At 40.6% G+C, this 16581-nt stretch overlaps 2 protein-coding genes across 3 annotated transcripts in view; one reads left to right on the plus strand and one right to left on the minus strand.

The window, feature by feature from the left end:
* Positions 1-4107, minus strand: part of EAF1 (ELL associated factor 1) — a 20310-nt gene extending 16203 nt beyond the window's left edge. Inside the window, exons 1-2 of the mRNA XM_035549684.2 lie at positions 3806-4107; positions 130-224 (exon numbers count right to left, since the gene is read on the minus strand). Of these exons, the coding sequence (XP_035405577.1) occupies positions 130-224; positions 3806-3908 (198 nt within the window). The 5' untranslated portion in view covers positions 3909-4107. The remainder of the gene's footprint in view (positions 1-129; positions 225-3805) is intronic.
* On the plus strand, positions 3001-12904 carry METTL6 (methyltransferase 6, methylcytidine). 2 transcript variants are annotated; one of them, XM_035549683.2, is made up of 6 exons: positions 3001-3161; positions 5642-6026; positions 6701-6835; positions 7861-8031; positions 9646-9787; positions 12406-12904. In XM_035549683.2, the coding sequence occupies exons 2-6, from the start codon at positions 5745-5747 to the stop codon at positions 12567-12569; spliced, it is 894 nt and encodes a 297-aa protein (XP_035405576.1). In that variant the 5' UTR covers positions 3001-3161; positions 5642-5744; the 3' UTR covers positions 12570-12904. The 2 variants fall into 2 exon arrangements, with proteins under 2 accessions (XP_035405576.1, XP_035405575.1); XM_035549682.2 differs by lacking the exon at positions 3001-3161 and adding an exon at positions 4006-4147.
* Positions 12905-16581: the final 3677 nt, after the last annotated feature.

Here is a 16581-nt window from a genome sequence, read left to right on the forward strand (position 1 = left end):
CAAGTCTGGCTGCTCAAATACTGAGTCCACCCGTTTTTACAAAGATGAAAAAGAACATATACAGTAGACAATCTATGTTGCAAAGTTCTTAGAGTAAACAGGGAACAATACCACATGTAGCACACTTACTGGAATATGTGGCAAAGTAATGGTTACATCGTCTCCTTTACCAACTTGGAGCTCCCCTTCACAAGATGTATCGATCGAGGCGGGCTTAAAATCATCTAAAGAGGAAAATAATGGTGATTATGTTTCCAAGAGTCTTGAGTCCTCAAAATGCTGCCCCGTAAAAAGTCACTGCACATTCACTGTGATTACAGGGAATGCTAAAATTCATGGTAGTTTACAGCAGGAGTATAATAATGCACCGGTACAAAGCGTCTGTGCTCAGAGCCCCAGCCACGTGATGATACCAGACTCTAAATCTGCTTTTTAAAAGGAACCAGTTTCTAGACAGCGTTTGAAAGACCAGAAGAAGGCTTCTCAAAGCCCAGACTTTTGGTGATATCTGACGTTGCACACAGGTGTAAAACTGTGCCAAGCATCCTAAAGGAGTACCAACTTCAAGACCCAGGGCTCTGCGTGGCGCCTGCCAGTTTCAAACCTGGCGACTGCATCTGTGGCAAAGACTAATTTAGTGAGATCTGCTCATTTAGCCTAACTCTTATTTCTGACTACTAACAGACATCTTGCCTTCATAACACTTCCTTAAGGTTAGAGGAGACCTTGGAGGAGCTCCACACAAGGCCAAAGCCACTGTGGATGGAGAGCATGACTAAGGTGAGACAGTTAAAGCTCTAAACTAGCCCTAGTCTAAAAAATTTTGCTGCACTGTAGAGAATGCTGTTTCCCCTGAATAATGCACTTCTGTTTAGTATATTTATTTAAACTAAGAACATTTTAACTTAAGTATGTTCCCCTCAATAATCCTGTCATGCTGATGAGCCATAAAAAACAGGCAACATTTTGACAGAGGATTTAGACAAAGTGAAATAAGATCAGATACATTTTTTTTTTTTTTTTGTATTTTAAACAACCTTCCATTCAATTCTAGCATTTCTGGATACGAAGAGGTGCAACTATATTCACAACCAAGACATTTAATTACTGCATTAGTTAAGACACTAATATCTCAGGAAAAAAAAGAAAAAAAAAGTAATTCCACTATGAAAAGCATATTTGCAGGGAAAAAAAACAGCTTGAAAAAAAATTCTCATTAAGGGGATGTTAATGTCTAATTGAGTTTTACTTTGACAGCACAACAAGCAGAATTGGCCACACTTGACTTAATCTTCATGCCTTAACTGCCAGACCAAATCACATCCTTCATTTTCATCTGCACAGTCTGTTTCTAGCTATTGTCACCCACCTATTTTATGTGCAAGCTTGCTAAACAAAACAAACCAGCTGTAGGAGAGTAAGTGTCATTGCCAAAAAGGGATCTAGAGTTTCAACAGTACAGTCACTAAATGAAAAAGCTCATCATATCATGCTTCTTTCTTAGGTATCAGTAAAACAATGTTGCATATTTGCTAAGAGCAACTAATTGCTTTCATTTAGAAAGCTTATTAGGTGTGCATGGCTAATTTTGCTGTAGATGGAGCGCACATATGTCTATCCAAATGTAACCACAACCCTTTTTCCCCCAAGTCAAATGGTTTTAGATATTTTCCAATGATAACCCAGTTTTTCAGCATAGAATTTCATAAACACTACAGAAAATAATAAAGTATCTTAAGAAGGCACAAACAAATTTAGCCTGCAAAATCCTCTTACTGTAGTTTGTGTGAAGAGGATTACAGGAATAATATTGCACTTAGATCCCAGATAAATCATTCAAGATCAATGTCTAGAAAAAAAAAAAGTTTTCACCAGAAAAATCAAGAGAGATTTCACTTGAGTGTCACTGACCGAAAATACAGCTCATAAAAAACTCTTTGGAAACAGAACTGCACTCTTTCACTTGTAGTCTGGAGTGCTTTGGCTTTGCAACCCCTTAAGAACTTGATCAGAACTTGAAAGCACTGTCAATACTAGAAATACACTGGATTTCTACCTGGATACAGCTTGGGTTTAATTCATACAGTACCAGACAGCAACCTCATTTGTCTGATGGTCAGACTATTTAAAAAAACTTTAATTTATAAATGGAGATTTGCTAGTGTGTTAGTGCTGGCTAGAAGCCTTCAGTATTATGCATAAACAGCTAAATATACCATACATATAGCATGGTATTCCTTAACATGGTGTAATTATGCATATCAGAGGCGTGAACCACACGAATTTAAGTGTTGATGCATTAGATGGAGGCTCACTGTTTAGGGAAATAGCTTTGCTTCAATCATTGATCATCTTCTTGAGTAAAAGCTCAATCTAGAAAGTTGCTCTTTCCAAGTCTCGCTGGGATGAATGATCTCACTGAAACTAGGTACTCACAGTGCATTAAAACAGGCCACGACACTGTGCCTAGGATCATGCACCATATAACAAAATACCCTATTACTGACTGTATAAGTTTCCCACCTTAACACAAGGCTACTGAAATATGACTTCAGTATTGTTTTCATTTACTGTTGGTGATTAACTACTTATTTTAAATCCTGAACTCACTTAGGGTATGAAATAGCGATTTCCTGCCCACAGAATTTAAGTACAGAAACATAGTGAGCTCCCCCTGAAAACCATTTCCTAATATGAAATAAAATGCACCCATTGCTAGGAATGAGCAGTTAGAATGATATCTGGTGTCTTAAAAGAAAACACCAACAAAAACAGATTATTATTCCAAAACTCTCTTACTGCTTAAGACCTTGCCTCACGCTTCGTCTCTGCTCTTCAGAATTACCATGCATGTGGCAATACTGTATGAGCCTGAGTCATTTCTCCTCGCTTTCCTGGAAAGTGACTTAGTATCTAGATCACTAGAGCTAGCGCAGCCCGGGAGGAGGTCGCAGGGTTACGTGTCACCTCGTCATGAGCACAAACACTGAATTTCAAACTGCGGATGCTCTGGCTGTCGATGAGCCGGGCTCCTCTTCAGGCGCTCCTGCCATGCAAGATGAGCCAGGCAGAGGCCCGCGGTGACCTGTCCTACGACTGCCATTAAAAAAAATAACAAATAATAATAAAAAAAGCAAGCCAGCCAGCCCCTCACGCAGGAGGTATGGAAAACTTTGGCGGGCCTTCCCCAGCCTCCCTCAGACAAAGTTTATGGGTGCTGCTAGGTGCTTCCCTTGGGGAGAGGGGGTCTCAGGGGGAAACATGCATGGGGGGTGAGGAGAAGGTGACATGGGGGAGAGAGGGAAAGGGAGAGAGGGGAGGTGAAGCTGAGCAGGGAGAGGTGAAACAGGGGTGGCTCCAGAAGCCACAGTGGGGTCCTGGTGGGAAGGGAAGGGAAGGGAAGGGAAGGGAAGGGAAGGGAAGGGAAGGGAAGGGAAGGGAAGGGAAGGGAAGGGAAGGGAAGGGAAGGGAAGGGAAGGGAAGGGAAGGGAAGGGAAGGGAAGGGAAGGGAAGGGAAGGGAAGGGAAGGGAAGGGAAGGGAAGGGAAGGGAAGGGAAGGGAAGGGAAGGGAAGGGAAGGGAAGGGAAGGGAAGGGAAGGGAAGGGAAGGGAAGGGAAGGGAAGGGAAGGGAAGGGAAGGGAAGGGAAGGGAAGGGAAGGGAAGGGAAGGGAAGGGAAGGGAAGGGAAGGGAAGGGAAGGGAAGGGAAGGGAAGGGAAGGGAAGGGAAGGGAAGGGAAGGGAAGGGAAGGGAAGGGAAGGGAAGGGCTCGCCCGGCGCGGCGGGAGGAGAGCGGGGCGGCGCTCACAGCGGATGGTGTGGAAGGAGGCCTTGGGCCGCCGCTCGAAGCTCTCTCCCAGCTGCAGCGGGTGCTCCTCCTTGTCCAGCAGCGGGTTCGCCGAGCCGTTCATGGCCCCGCCGCTCCCTCCCTTCCTCTCCTCCGCCCCGCTGCGTGCGCCACCGCCCCGCGCCCTTCCGGGCTCCCGGTGCAGCCGGGGAAAGCGCTCCGGGGCGGCGGCGGCGGCGGCCGAGGGGGCGCGGGGCCTGCAGGGGCGGCCCCCGGAGCTCCCCGCCCTCGGCAGGCAGGGAGGGAGGGACGGCGAGGGACGAGGAGGGACGACGAGGGCGGCTGCGGCCTTCCCCGCCCGTGGTGCGTGGGGATCGGGCCCCCCTCCCGGGGGGATGCGCGCAGGGCTGGCTGCTGGGGGTCCTGGGGGTCCTGGGGGTCCTGGGGACGGGTCGAGCGCCTTGGGGTGCGCTTTGGCCTCAAAACAGGCTCTAAAAGCTCTCCTTGACATCGTGCTGGCTTATTCTGGCATGGCATGGCCAGCAGAGACTGGCTTGGCTTTATTTCGAGCTCGATCTGTGAAGAGTGGATGTTGAGCCCTTTTAGCATGCCGGGCAAATAGTGGGACTTTTGCTGGTTAAGGTTATTTTTGAGGGTATACCCACGGGGAGGCTTTCTTTCAAGAGAGCCCCTCTCTGTAACCTTCTCCATCCTTTTTGGAAGAAGAAGGGGGTGTGGTCTGACATCCGTGAATCCAGACAACGTTTTGACAGTTCTTTATCTCATTAGCACATTTGTATTATATGGCTTTGTTTGCAGTATTATGTTTGTATCGTTTATGGTAATACATCTAAATGAAGTACTGTTTTTTTTGCTTTAAGTTCTGTTGTTTTTTCTTATTTCCATTTTTTTCTCATTTCCATTTTTTCTTCATTTCCATTTTTTTCCCATTTCCAATTTTCCATTGGTAAATTGAAGTACTATTTTTTTCTCTAAGTTTATTTGTTTTTCTCTCATTTCCATTTTGGTAAATCAATGTGAATTCCCGGGTCTGGGTGCTGGTGGACATGAATGGCATGCTTTGGTTGCCTGCACATCCCTGGGAGTTACTGGGCCACGTAGGATTTAATTCGCATGTGCTGCCTTCCAGGGTCTGGATGTCTGTGGCAAGGCAGAGGTCAGAATTAGTTTAACATCAGGAAGAAGATTTGGATCCCAGACTATGAAGAGCTCTTTCATTGCTCCGTTTTTCATAACCTGTAGAAAAAAATACCTGCAACTGTTCAAACGGGTGTGGATCCTCAGGAAGAGGCAGGGGAAGGAGTGCTGATGTGGGCTGGCCACAGGCCTTCTTGCCACCGTGCAGGTTTTGCTCTGTTGCCCAAGTGACGCGGTGTTATGAATGCTGAGGGTTTCACCAGTGTTTTCTCACTGAGGTGAGAACAGGAAGGAGAAATGCTAACATGAGTACAGCTTGTTTTACCAATCTTAGTGGCACTCCATGTCATCTGGTTTTCGATTACAGTTTTTCTGAGGTGTTGCTAACTGGAGTTCACAAGAAACAAAGCCCTTCCTGTCCTTTTAAAGTCACTTTAGTGAAGAAAGTTTAGAGTTGCCACATCTTTCTCTTGGTGTTTTTTTTTTTTTTTAATTCACAATGTAGACCAGCAGGCTCTTTTAAGTACCTTCTTTAACTTTGAAATCAGTGTGATTTCATATGCAACCGTTAGTTTGGGTGGAAGATTGAAATTACAAGAAGTCAGACGGTTTTGCAGTCTGTCATGTTGGAGAGAGCACCATAAAGCCCTACTAAGTGCACGCTGTAACTCTTCCTCACTTTTTTTCTTCTGCTTCTAGATCCTTGGTTATTTTACCCAAGTTAAGTGACAGAAATGTATGTTAAAGAAAAGAAAATCACCCTTGGGTCTTTGCTATTCATATCTGTGTGAAAGACTCAAGGATGCTCCATGAAAATACATCGGCTGATTGCTTAGACACAGAAACAACAGGTACTGAAGATGGAGCTTTCCAAAGAAAAGGCCATAGTACAAGAATCCTTCTCCCAGAAGAGGTTGAGAGACTGGCAAAAGATCAGGTTTTGGTGTCTGAGTTCAAGCAACTGAAACTGGAAAAAGAGGCACAGAAGAATTGGGATCTGTTTTACAAAAGAAACAGCACCAACTTCTTTAAAGACAGACATTGGACAACCAGAGAGTTTGAAGAGTTAAAAGCATGTCGGGAGGTGAGTCCTGTACACTTTCTCTGTAAGAGACAGATCGATTGTTTTCAAATGATTTAATAATACTTCTAATTAAGCCCTTAAGGTAGGAGCTCTCACACATTAAGCGTGCAGTGACCTGCGTAGTCTCTCTTAATATCAAAGATACCTCTTCAGAATCAGGTGCATCAGTTCAGTTTAAAATTGACCCATATGGATACTAAGAATGGAATCTAGAACACAGAGAGCCAAGTTGTCTATTTAGGACACATGTCTATTTAGTGATATGATGTTTAAAGATGCAAGTTGGAGCACTTCAGAACACAGCTTTAAAGAAAAGCACCCAGAATTACAGGCTAATTGCAAAACATCATTAAGGGGAATAGTCAGATGCATCTGTTGTTCTTTATATCTGAATGAGACAAGACAGAAATGGTACAGCAATCTGTTTAGTCATCTACCCCTTAAGTAAGTAATTAAGAAACATTAATACATTCTAAAAGGATTTGTAATTTTGCAAAAATCAGGATTCTTCTTCTGTAGTGTCAAGATTATCCAATGGATGGCTACTTCAGTTTCTGAATCAATGGTAATTAAACTTGATTATAGGTTTTAATATGCTGATTGAACAGTGACTCTGCTGGTATTATGAGGAAAACAAAAATGATGTGCTTTGTTTTGGATTTCTTCCTCCCCAGTTTGCAGATCAGAAACTGACCATTCTGGAAGCTGGCTGTGGGGTTGGGAACTGCTTGTTTCCGCTCTTAGAAGAAGATCGGAATATTTTTGTGTATGCCTGTGATTTTTCTCCTAGAGCTGTGGAGTATGTGAAGGTTGGTGTAGTATTTGGAACCTCTTGTAGAGTGTCCTTAGAAGCTTACGAAATTACAAATGACTGGAGTGACAGACTTCTCTTGCCTTCCTTTATGTATGAAGAGTAGACTAGATTTGCCAAAAAATTTAGAGTGATCCATTTCATAGAATTGTAGAACGATTAAGGTTGGAAAAGACCTCCAAAATCATCTGGTCCAACCATCCCCTTACCACCAATATTACCCACTAAGCCACATCCCTAAGACCAAACTTTCCTTAAACACCCCCAGGGACAGTGACTCCACCACCTCCCTGGGCAACCCGTTCCAATCTTAACCACTCTATCTGAGAAGAAGTGTCCGCTAATTTCCAACCTGAACCTACCCCGAATGACCAGTAATAAAGTCCTAATTCTGGTGTGAACAGGCAAATGAAGGCGCTACATCCCCAGGGGTGGGGGAGAGTCTGGCGAGCGATTTTGACCCTCAGTTAAACTTCCCCAAGTGGATTCAGTGTAGCACCCAAACCCATCTCACAGGACTGGAAATAAGGCCAGGCACCTCTGAGCACTCCATGGCCACAGAAGAGCCGCTGTGGGAGGCAGTCAGTGGCAGGGCCCCCATCAGCTGCCTCTGTCCCCCAGCCTGACCCGCACGGCCCTGCAGGGTGCCCCTGTACCTGGGCACCACAGCCCCCTAGCGAGCACAAATGCCATCAGCTATCACTAGGGGTGTCATGAAATCCTTCTTTTAACAGTTCTTCTATATTAAAAAAAAATAGAAGCAGCAGTAAAAGAGAAATGGTATGTTTTCTGAATTGTCATAACACACGTTCCTTCTCAACTTCCTGAGAACAGTCTCTTCCAGAAGCTGTAGTTTCACTTGCAGTATCCAGCAATGAATTTCATATTGTATTAGTCACTTAGTGGAAGTTTATGTTCTTTTGCCACCATCTTTTGTGTTGCTCTACTAATTATTTTTTTACTTTTTTGAAGTAACAAATGCTGCTAATTATAATTGAAAGTACGCTCTTTTCATTCTCCCAGAAAAATTCCTTATACAGCACTGAAAGATGCAAAGTGTTCCAGTGTGATCTTACCAAAGATGATCTTCTAGAAAATATACCAGCAGATTCCGTGGATGTTGTCACTCTTATATTTGTTCTTTCTGCAGTTCATCCTGACAAAATGCATCTTGTCTTGAAGAACATTTACAAAGCAAGTATTTTAACATCTTATTTTACAGCCTTTAAAGCACTTATATTCTTTTTAGCTTGAAAGTACGATTTTATTCTGTGAAAATAGCCCCACTTGTAATGGTGATTTGTAATTAACATTGTATTCATTGAATGTATTTATTTTGCCTAGTGTAAGGGCTAAACTAGGTTTTGCAGTGTTTTTTCTTCTCGTGGTACTGTGAGGTGGTTTGGATTCTAATCTAATGTATGTTATGAACACAAGAAAATGCTATCTTGAACCTGTGACTTGGGCTTCAAGGTTGTATGGTACAAATAATGTTTACGGATTGCTGAAATGTCTGTGTTGATAAGGTACAGATGACAGCGAACCATAATTGACTTCCAGAAGATACAGTGACTTGCAGTTGAAACATTATTGTTATTATTAAACACGCTTGACCTGTGGTCATTCAGAAATGGCGTGCTCAGAGATTAACGTTAATCTAGAGACTCAGCTCCCTGGACTGCCTTTGTTGGTTGATAGGCTAGGAAAGGCCATCACAGAGGGCAGTTTCAGAACAATCACCATTCAAATGGTTTAATTTCTCTGAGGTGAGCCTGAGTCATATATTGACTGCAGAGGGACATAGACAACTTATTTTTATGTGTGTATTTTTTTTTATATTATCAGATGTCCTGTTCATTTTATTGTCAGTAGTTTGAAAAAGGAATGTTAGATTATTTTTTTTTTCATGCAGGTGGATTTTTTCATGCAGGTGCAGGTTAGATTTTTTTTTTCTAAAGGTGGAATTGGTTCATAGCTCATGTACATGAAAAGGCTAGTTATTGTTTCTTTGTGGAGATATCTGGCTCATTTGTAGATTTCTGTACAAATTTGCAAGTGGTAAATATTCCTTTTCTCTTCCAACAAATACAGCTGGAATTTGTTGAGGTAGGAAAGTTGCATGCATCTAAAGTCTAAAGTCAGAATGGCTGATGGCTGTATATTTCTAAATACTGAACTCTTTATAGCTTGATTTCTATTAAAACAAAACAAAATAAAATCAACCTCACCTGCAAACCATTTTCCTGAAATTGGTCCTTTTTTATTTATTATATTGCAATGCCATTTTTCTGAAATTGTCCCTTTTTTATTTCTTATCATGTTGCAACTTTTTTCCTTCTCACATTAAAAAAATGTTATTGTATTCTAAATTTTATGTGGCAAAATCATGTGCTAGACTGTATGCTAGCCAGCAGAGAAAATGCCCTGTTATGGCTTCATTGTTATTGTTGAAGTGTACGTTTATTTCTTTGTTTTTGAAGAGCATTGCAAAAAGCTTATTTAGCTGATCGGCATCTAAACAGGTATCTCAGAACACTTCATACCCTAGTGTTCATGGGGAAAAAATATTTTTGTAAGAGCTAACAATCCAGTTTTTATACAACATTTTTGTTGCACAGGGAATTAATTCAAAACATGTATTGCTTATGTATTGAATGTGTTAGGATACCTTGACTTAGTTATGTGTGTGTCTATAGGGTGTAAATATACATATGTATGTTATATACATATATATATATGTGTGTGTATGTTATATATATATGGCTAAATCAATCTGCCGTATTAAAACATGGATGTATTACATGACAGGTATTAAAACCAGGCAAGTGTGTCTTGTTCAGAGACTACGGACTGTATGATCATGCAATGCTCAGATTTAAATCTGGCAGCAAACTTGGAGAAAACTTCTATGTTAGACAAGATGGGACAAGATCATATTTTTTTACTGAAGGTAAGACATACTGTAGAGTGTTTTCTCTGAATCTTCTGTTTCAGCTTGCTTCAGAGAATTCCTAACATGCCCATAGAAGTTTTGTTTTACACAGACGAGCTGTTAAATAGTGGTGTACTTCATTTGCCATCTTTTTTTGTTGTATCATATACGTGCTATAATGTGACAAGCAGCAACTTCTGAATTTGTCGGATTTCATTCAGAACTGTTACCTAAGGGAGAAAGACCGAAAAATCATCTTTGTGAAGCAAGTAAGCAGTTATCTTGCCATCATTCTTTTTGTGAGGTTATTCCTGATGTGGAAGATGGGATCTACTGATGACCTCCAAAGCAGAAACATGACTAGAACACTGAGAAGTTTGTGCAGAGATCCTGATGAGATAGCTGTGGTCATTCTGCCCTCTGTTTCTTCATAAAAATGATGCAAAAAGTATTTCCACTTGATACAGTATTTAAACAGTCTTTCATTCTGTCATTGCTCTGAATGTTTTAGGAAGGGCAGTAATTGTTGCAGTTTACTGGTGGGTAAACTGAAGCACAGAGACATGAAGGAATTTGCTTAGTCTCTCAAAATGAACTGAGATTATAGCTCGCCTCCTAACTCACAATTCCTCATGCTAAACTTTAGTGAACCATTACTTCCCCCTATCAAATATAGGGCATTGTGTCCTAAGAGCTGTGTGTTTATTTCTGTGGGCTCTTTGTTCTTTTAGTCTAAAGCTAAATACAGCCACTGAAGAGACTGATTTGAAGCCAAGTAAATGTTGTTCATATTTTATGACATAATGTATTACCTAATTGCTTCTGATTTATAAAAACCATTAATCATGTCTGAGCTCTTTCTATTCTTTATGGGACAATGATGAAATCTAAGATAATGCAGGCTGTTCTCCAGCTTCATTGAGGCATTTCTAGAACTATTATTTACTGAGTGATTTTTAGTTCTACTTAAACAATTAGCTCTTGAAAGAGAATGGATGCTAAAGGGACCAAATTGAAAAAAAAAAAAACAACCTATCAGTGGAATTTTAAAACCCATTCTTATTATGTGTTAGAATTTGTTTCTGAATGAGAAATTCTTTGCTAGTGTGAATGCGTGCTTTGGGAGAAGAATTATGGTAGGGAGGGGAGAAGAGGAAGGAAGGAAGAAGAAAGAAAACTGATCTTATATTCTGTGTGTTAGCAATTGTTTTGCCTTGGGCTGGTCTGTGACTCTCTCCTGGACCACCTCTGCTCCCGCTTCTAATCCTTTATGATCTCATTCATCTCACTGATTTTCATAAACATTTTGCTTAATGCCTGAGAATTCTTTAGTCACAAGAAATGTGACTGTCATTCTTGCAGTTTGGAACCAGTGCTTTTTTTCTTGTATTTAGCAGAGATGCTACGCTGGTACACTGGCTAATTACTGCATGGGATGATTTGAATGATGCCCATTTGCAACATATCTGGCATCAGATAACACCACTGATCTTCCATGGCAATGAATCCATTTTTCCACTGTTTGAAATAATCTTAAATTTGTGGAGAAGTGCGTGATTGTAATTCTGTTTTATAGGACACGTTCAATTTCCTCATAATGAGATTTCAAATGATGCACAATTGAGAGCTGTTTATTTTTATTTCATTGATGTGGATCTCCCATTTTAAACACACACTGTTTACAGCCAGTCCACGTTCTTTCGTGATGGGTTTAAGTTGATAAAATCCTGCATTACTGCCAAAGTGGGTGGTCTCCTTTTCCCCCTCAACACACCACATCTTCTAGTGCTGGGCTGCCTATGCCTACCTGACCAGCCATTTCATCACGCTCCTCCACCTGTGTACTGAAAAAAAGGGTGTGCTTTTATTTTCTACAAAGTAGCACAAGTTTAGCACGATTTAAATTTCTTTGGAATTATGCCTGAAATAAACGAAACAAGCTGTGGGAAAGGAAGGGTAATGAATTGCAGTTAACGTGACAAGTCAATAGTATGGGCGGCCCTCTCTGCTGCTTAGGTCACCTTGTTTGTGAGGCACTTCTGCCTTCCTGAATGAAGATATGCTTCGAGTGAAATTCTTTTGTTTATGAGAAATACTTTCAGTTCGACCTAGGAGGCTTGGTACCACCATACCCACCTTGCCATTTTGTTCCTTTTTCTATTGAGCAATGGCGTGTGAAGGTCTGGTAACCTTGGGTGATATTCGTTCTTGAGCAGAGATGCATTTGTAAGGCTGGATCACCCCTGGAGTATTTGGAGTAGGTGATGTATTCAGCTAGTGAAGGCCAGCTGCACAAAGCAAAAATATACTACTGTTGGTCATAGGGAGAATGAGGAGGCACAATAAAAAATAACAGATGTGGCAGGTTTTGGAAACTAAACTGGGTTTAGTTCCTTTCCTGAGCTTAAATCCCACTTTTGCAAGCTGTTTTGCTTAAGTTGATGTTTCCAGAGGAGTCCTGTATTGATTTTATTCAGTACAAGTGCAGCAGTCTGCTTGCATAGAACAGCTTGAAATCTGAAGGCACGTGTGATTTTTCATGCTCTAACACATAAGAACATATGCTTATATAAATGCTGAATAGTGTTTTAAAAATTGCTTAAACAGGGTTTTTAATCTATTTTTTTTTCTTTTAGAGTTCTTGTCTCAGCTCTTCAAGGCTGAGGGATATGAGCAAGTGGTCAATGAATACGTGCACCGAGAAACTGTGAATAGGAAAGAAGACTTGCGTGTTCCAAGAGTTTTTCTTCAAAGCAAATTTCAAAAGCCTTTCAGTAAGACGGAAGTTCTTGCTGATTAGCAATAGCGTTGCCAATAGCATGTAGTTTTTCCTTGTGCATGCTCATCTGTTTGGTAAACCAGAAATGACTGTATCCAGGAACTCTTGGTGGATTTTGCCCTCAGATATGAAATACGAATGTTAATTCTAATTAAAATTTAAGAGGTTTTGCAAATCAGGAAACCTGCTGAGTATCTTGTTTTTAAAGTAAATCCTATGCAGCATTGTTGGAGGATCAGGTAAAACAGACTAAACATTTTTTAACTCTAAGCTCTAGTTTTTATTATTTACTGGTACAATTGTTATTTCCATTTTTATTAAAAATGATTTTAAAATAAATATCTTTTGTTTCCTATAACTTCTTTTTGTTGTTGACTTGTTAGTGTTCCAGTATTTCATCTGCTTTCAGCACTCATAGGACTTTTGAGTGTAACTTCTCAGATACAGGAATGAAACAGGCTCAGTCACTGGTATTTTTTTTAAAAGCTGCTTCAGTATTTTAATAATAATCTTCTTAATATTCTCAGCATTTTGATATATTTACATATCAAAATATTTATTTTGAATTTATTTTAAATATGTTCCTAATTTATCTGATTTCATGCTTGGAGGAAGTTGTTAAAAGATCAGTTTGTCTTTATCCCTAATTAATTTCAGATGTTCTTCATTTGCTGAACAGAAACAGTCGAGGTTTTCCAAGTCAGTTTCCCATTTGAAACTGAAATTTGTAAGCGAGAAGTACTTCTTTTTATATGAATTGTATTCTGCTTCTCCTTTCCTGAGCAGAGGTCTTAACTCTTTTCTCTCACTATCAGGCAAGGTGTTGGTCTTTGCTGTTCCTACTACTAAAAGGCCTTGTACTGATGCTCTGCCTCAGGCTCTCACAGACTTGACTGCATGAAGAAAATTCATCCTTTCCCTGTGACATCCCCATCTGTTTGCACTGCAGAACCTCTTGTTTGTTCTTGGATGATAAAATCTCACAAACACATCTGGATCTTTCACCTGCATTTTGGACAGCTGCTCTGCAGCAGAGAAAGCTCAGAAGTATCTGGTGACTTGTGCAATGGGCAGTGCTGGTCTTGTGTAATGCACACAAGTTGCAACAAGGGTGATTTCAATGAAATACTAGGATTTGTGGGGGAGGGGGAGGGCAGGCACTGGGACAGGGCCAGAGAGGTTGTGCAACCTCTGTCATGGGAAATACTGAGAAACTGAGTGGGCAAGGCCTTGAACAACCTGTTTGAGAGTGGCTCTGTTCTGAGCAGGGAGCTGATTTCTTGCACTATAAATTGCCGTGTGATCATATGACTCAGGCTGTTGTTCCACTGGGCTTGTGTGTTGCTAGATGACCTAGTCATACTCCTCTGATACGGATCAGAGGTGTTTGCCTATGCTTGTGACAAGCTAGCTGTAATGTGATACTGCATTTTTTTCAGCACTTACACTGGCTCTGTGTATGGAGAGAAAGAAGTAATAATTTTCCAGCATAAAGCCTACTGTTGCAAAGTTAACTAGTCAGATTTTTTTTTTTAACAAATGGAAGCTGCCAGAGGTCTTATACAGTTTAGATGTTTGTAAATAAATTTGCAGCAAATAATTATTTTTTTTAAATTGATACCATGAGCCCCAAAGCTGGATTTATTGTGTCATAAAACTTGGGCCTCAGAGGAAAAAGCGATTAAGCCACACAACTCTCCTAATGACTCTTTGAGGATGGTTATTACATGACATCTCCTTAGTTTATGGAGAGTATCATCCTGGGGATTTATGTATTACTGACCCCTACTGTGCAACCCATTAGCACTTTCTGCCATATGAGTAATAAGTGTCTAGTAACATTTATAGTAAATGGAAAAATATATTAAGAAGGGGGTATAACAGTGATAGCTTTATTATAGTCTGAGCAATCATCATTTTGTAGCTTCCCTTACCAAATGTTCATCTTTAGTACAGCAGTTCTGCAATGACTGGAGGTAGCCTGAGATCTCTTGATTTTAGTGCAGTCTGGACCCTGCAACATCAAGTGTCCTACAGGGCTGGATGCTTGGTCATTTAGAGCGCACAGCATGTAAATGAGACCAAAGGATTGCCCTCTTCATCACTTTGGCATGTGACTGTCAGCATTTGCAATGGCAAGTGCACTGAAGTGAACATGCCAAAAAGGAACTGAAAAGTAGGCAAGTATTTATAAAAAAAAAAAAAACAAAAAAAAAACGGTTTGAGTCAACCCAATAGACTTAATTGCAGAATGCAATTGACTTCCTTTTTTACACTGAACTAAATGTTTTTTTGAACAATAATACACTTTTCAGTGGCTGTAGCTTGAGTGTTTCTTTATGGTTCTGCTGAGGGAACTGCCATCACTTTTTGTGTAGGACACACTCAAAGGAAAGCAGTAGTAGAATTTGTTTTTCTTCTCATTCAATCTCATTTCCAGTCAGACCTGGAAAATGAAGTACCCAGCTACTCAGAAGAAAGTCTGCCAGCTGTAGTTGTCATAAAGCAGAGGTTAGTTTGAGGTGAGTGGTCAGAAAGCTTTATTAAGTCTTTATACCTCTGCTTCTGTGAACGCCAAATCATGGTAAGCTTTTTCAACTGTGGTAAAATTCGAGGAAGTTGAGGGAGCTTGAAGAAGTCCTTGCATCATCCTGTGAGACGTGATAACTGAAGGGATGCATGTGGCTGTTGTGCTGATGAATAAAGTGTCCATACTCACCCCCACCCCTTCAACCTTTGCAAGCCCATGTTAAGCTCACCAGAGGCAGAACATGCTAAGGACAGCTCTACCTGGAATCCTCACCTGAAGAACTCTCCTTAGGGAGGCAAGGTAATCAGGGATAATAGTCTCAAAAGGACTTGGAAAAAAAAAACCACCATGCACTGAATTGTGCTCACCTTGCATGAACAAGCTAATATGCCATCGCTGTAATGAAAGTATTGATCGTTCTTTGATTTGTCTTCAATCAGTAGGGGCTGCTGAGACTGAATTAATTGTCTGCAGAAAACCTTCTTAAGCTGAGCTAGCTGCTGGTCTGGCAAGCATAATCAGTAAGTTACTTCATGCTACCACCCTGTTCTGAGCAATACTTAGAAATAACTATCTAAAGAGTGAGACTAAGAAAACCTGATTTTGTGTGTGTATGTGTGTTTAAGATTTGGTGTGCTGTGATGACATTATCTGGTGTTTAATAAAGTGTGAACTCTGGTTAAAGCTTTTCCTGCAGTCAGGGAATCCTAAAGTCTCTCTCTTCTGTGGGATTCTCGAATGTCTTCTACTGGAATTGGACAGCGTATATTAAGAGAATGTTAATGTGCCATTCTCAGTAAGGACACGATCCTTTTGGCTATTTTCATCAAATTTACAGAAATATAACATCTTTGTGTCTTCTGTCATTCTGTGACCTTTACTGTTCTGTCAAATTTGGTTGATATTGGCCAATGTGTTTGAAGACAGGCTAAGACTAGACAGAAATCCACATATGCATTGCGTTTTGTACGCATGGGTAAGCTTTGTTTCCTTAGGAACACGGGCAGCTGAGAAAAATTCACTTGAACTTTAAGTAGTAGTGCCACAGCAAGCTTTGTGTGGTTCACCTGAAAGTTAAAACACTATTTATGTCCATCTTTAATGTATCTGAATGTTTATGGGGTTCCAAAGGCATGATGTTTAAGCAGGTAATACAGCATTATCCACATGGTTGAATGTGCATCATTCCTATGTAGCAAAGTGCTATAAAATCAGGACCTGAAAATTGTAGCATCTGTAAGTATAAGCAGCCAACTGTAAAACATACAGCCTTGGTCACATGAGGAAAAAATTGGTATATCGAATCTGAAAGGTCGTGTACAGGCCTAGCTGATGTTCCCGGGTTTTGTTTGTTTGTTTTTAGTTTTGTTGTGTGGTTATGTATCTGAACATATTGAACATTGAGGGATACAAATTACCAACTAGGGAGTGTTTTTCTAGAAGAGTTGTGTGAAAGATATATATTTGAAGAAGAAGTCAGTGGTGAAAACCAGTATGTGGAGG

Source organism: Cygnus atratus, chromosome 2 (assembly GCF_013377495.2).
Source record: "Cygnus atratus isolate AKBS03 ecotype Queensland, Australia chromosome 2, CAtr_DNAZoo_HiC_assembly, whole genome shotgun sequence".
Classification (NCBI taxonomy): Eukaryota; Metazoa; Chordata; class Aves; order Anseriformes; family Anatidae; genus Cygnus; species Cygnus atratus.

What these genes read in the sequence shown, in the direction of transcription:
- METTL6 (XM_035549683.2), top strand. Translation starts at nt 5,745, where the DNA reads ATGCTCCATGAAAATACATCGGCTGATTGCTTAGACACAGAAACAACA. An exon ending in AGTTAAAAGCATGTCGGGAG is followed by an intron (nt 6,027 to 6,700) that starts GTGAGTCCTGTA and finishes CTTCCTCCCCAG; the next exon opens with TTTGCAGATCAGAAACTGAC. An exon ending in TCTTGAAGAACATTTACAAA is followed by an intron (nt 8,032 to 9,645) that starts GCAAGTATTTTA and finishes ATTACATGACAG; the next exon opens with GTATTAAAACCAGGCAAGTG.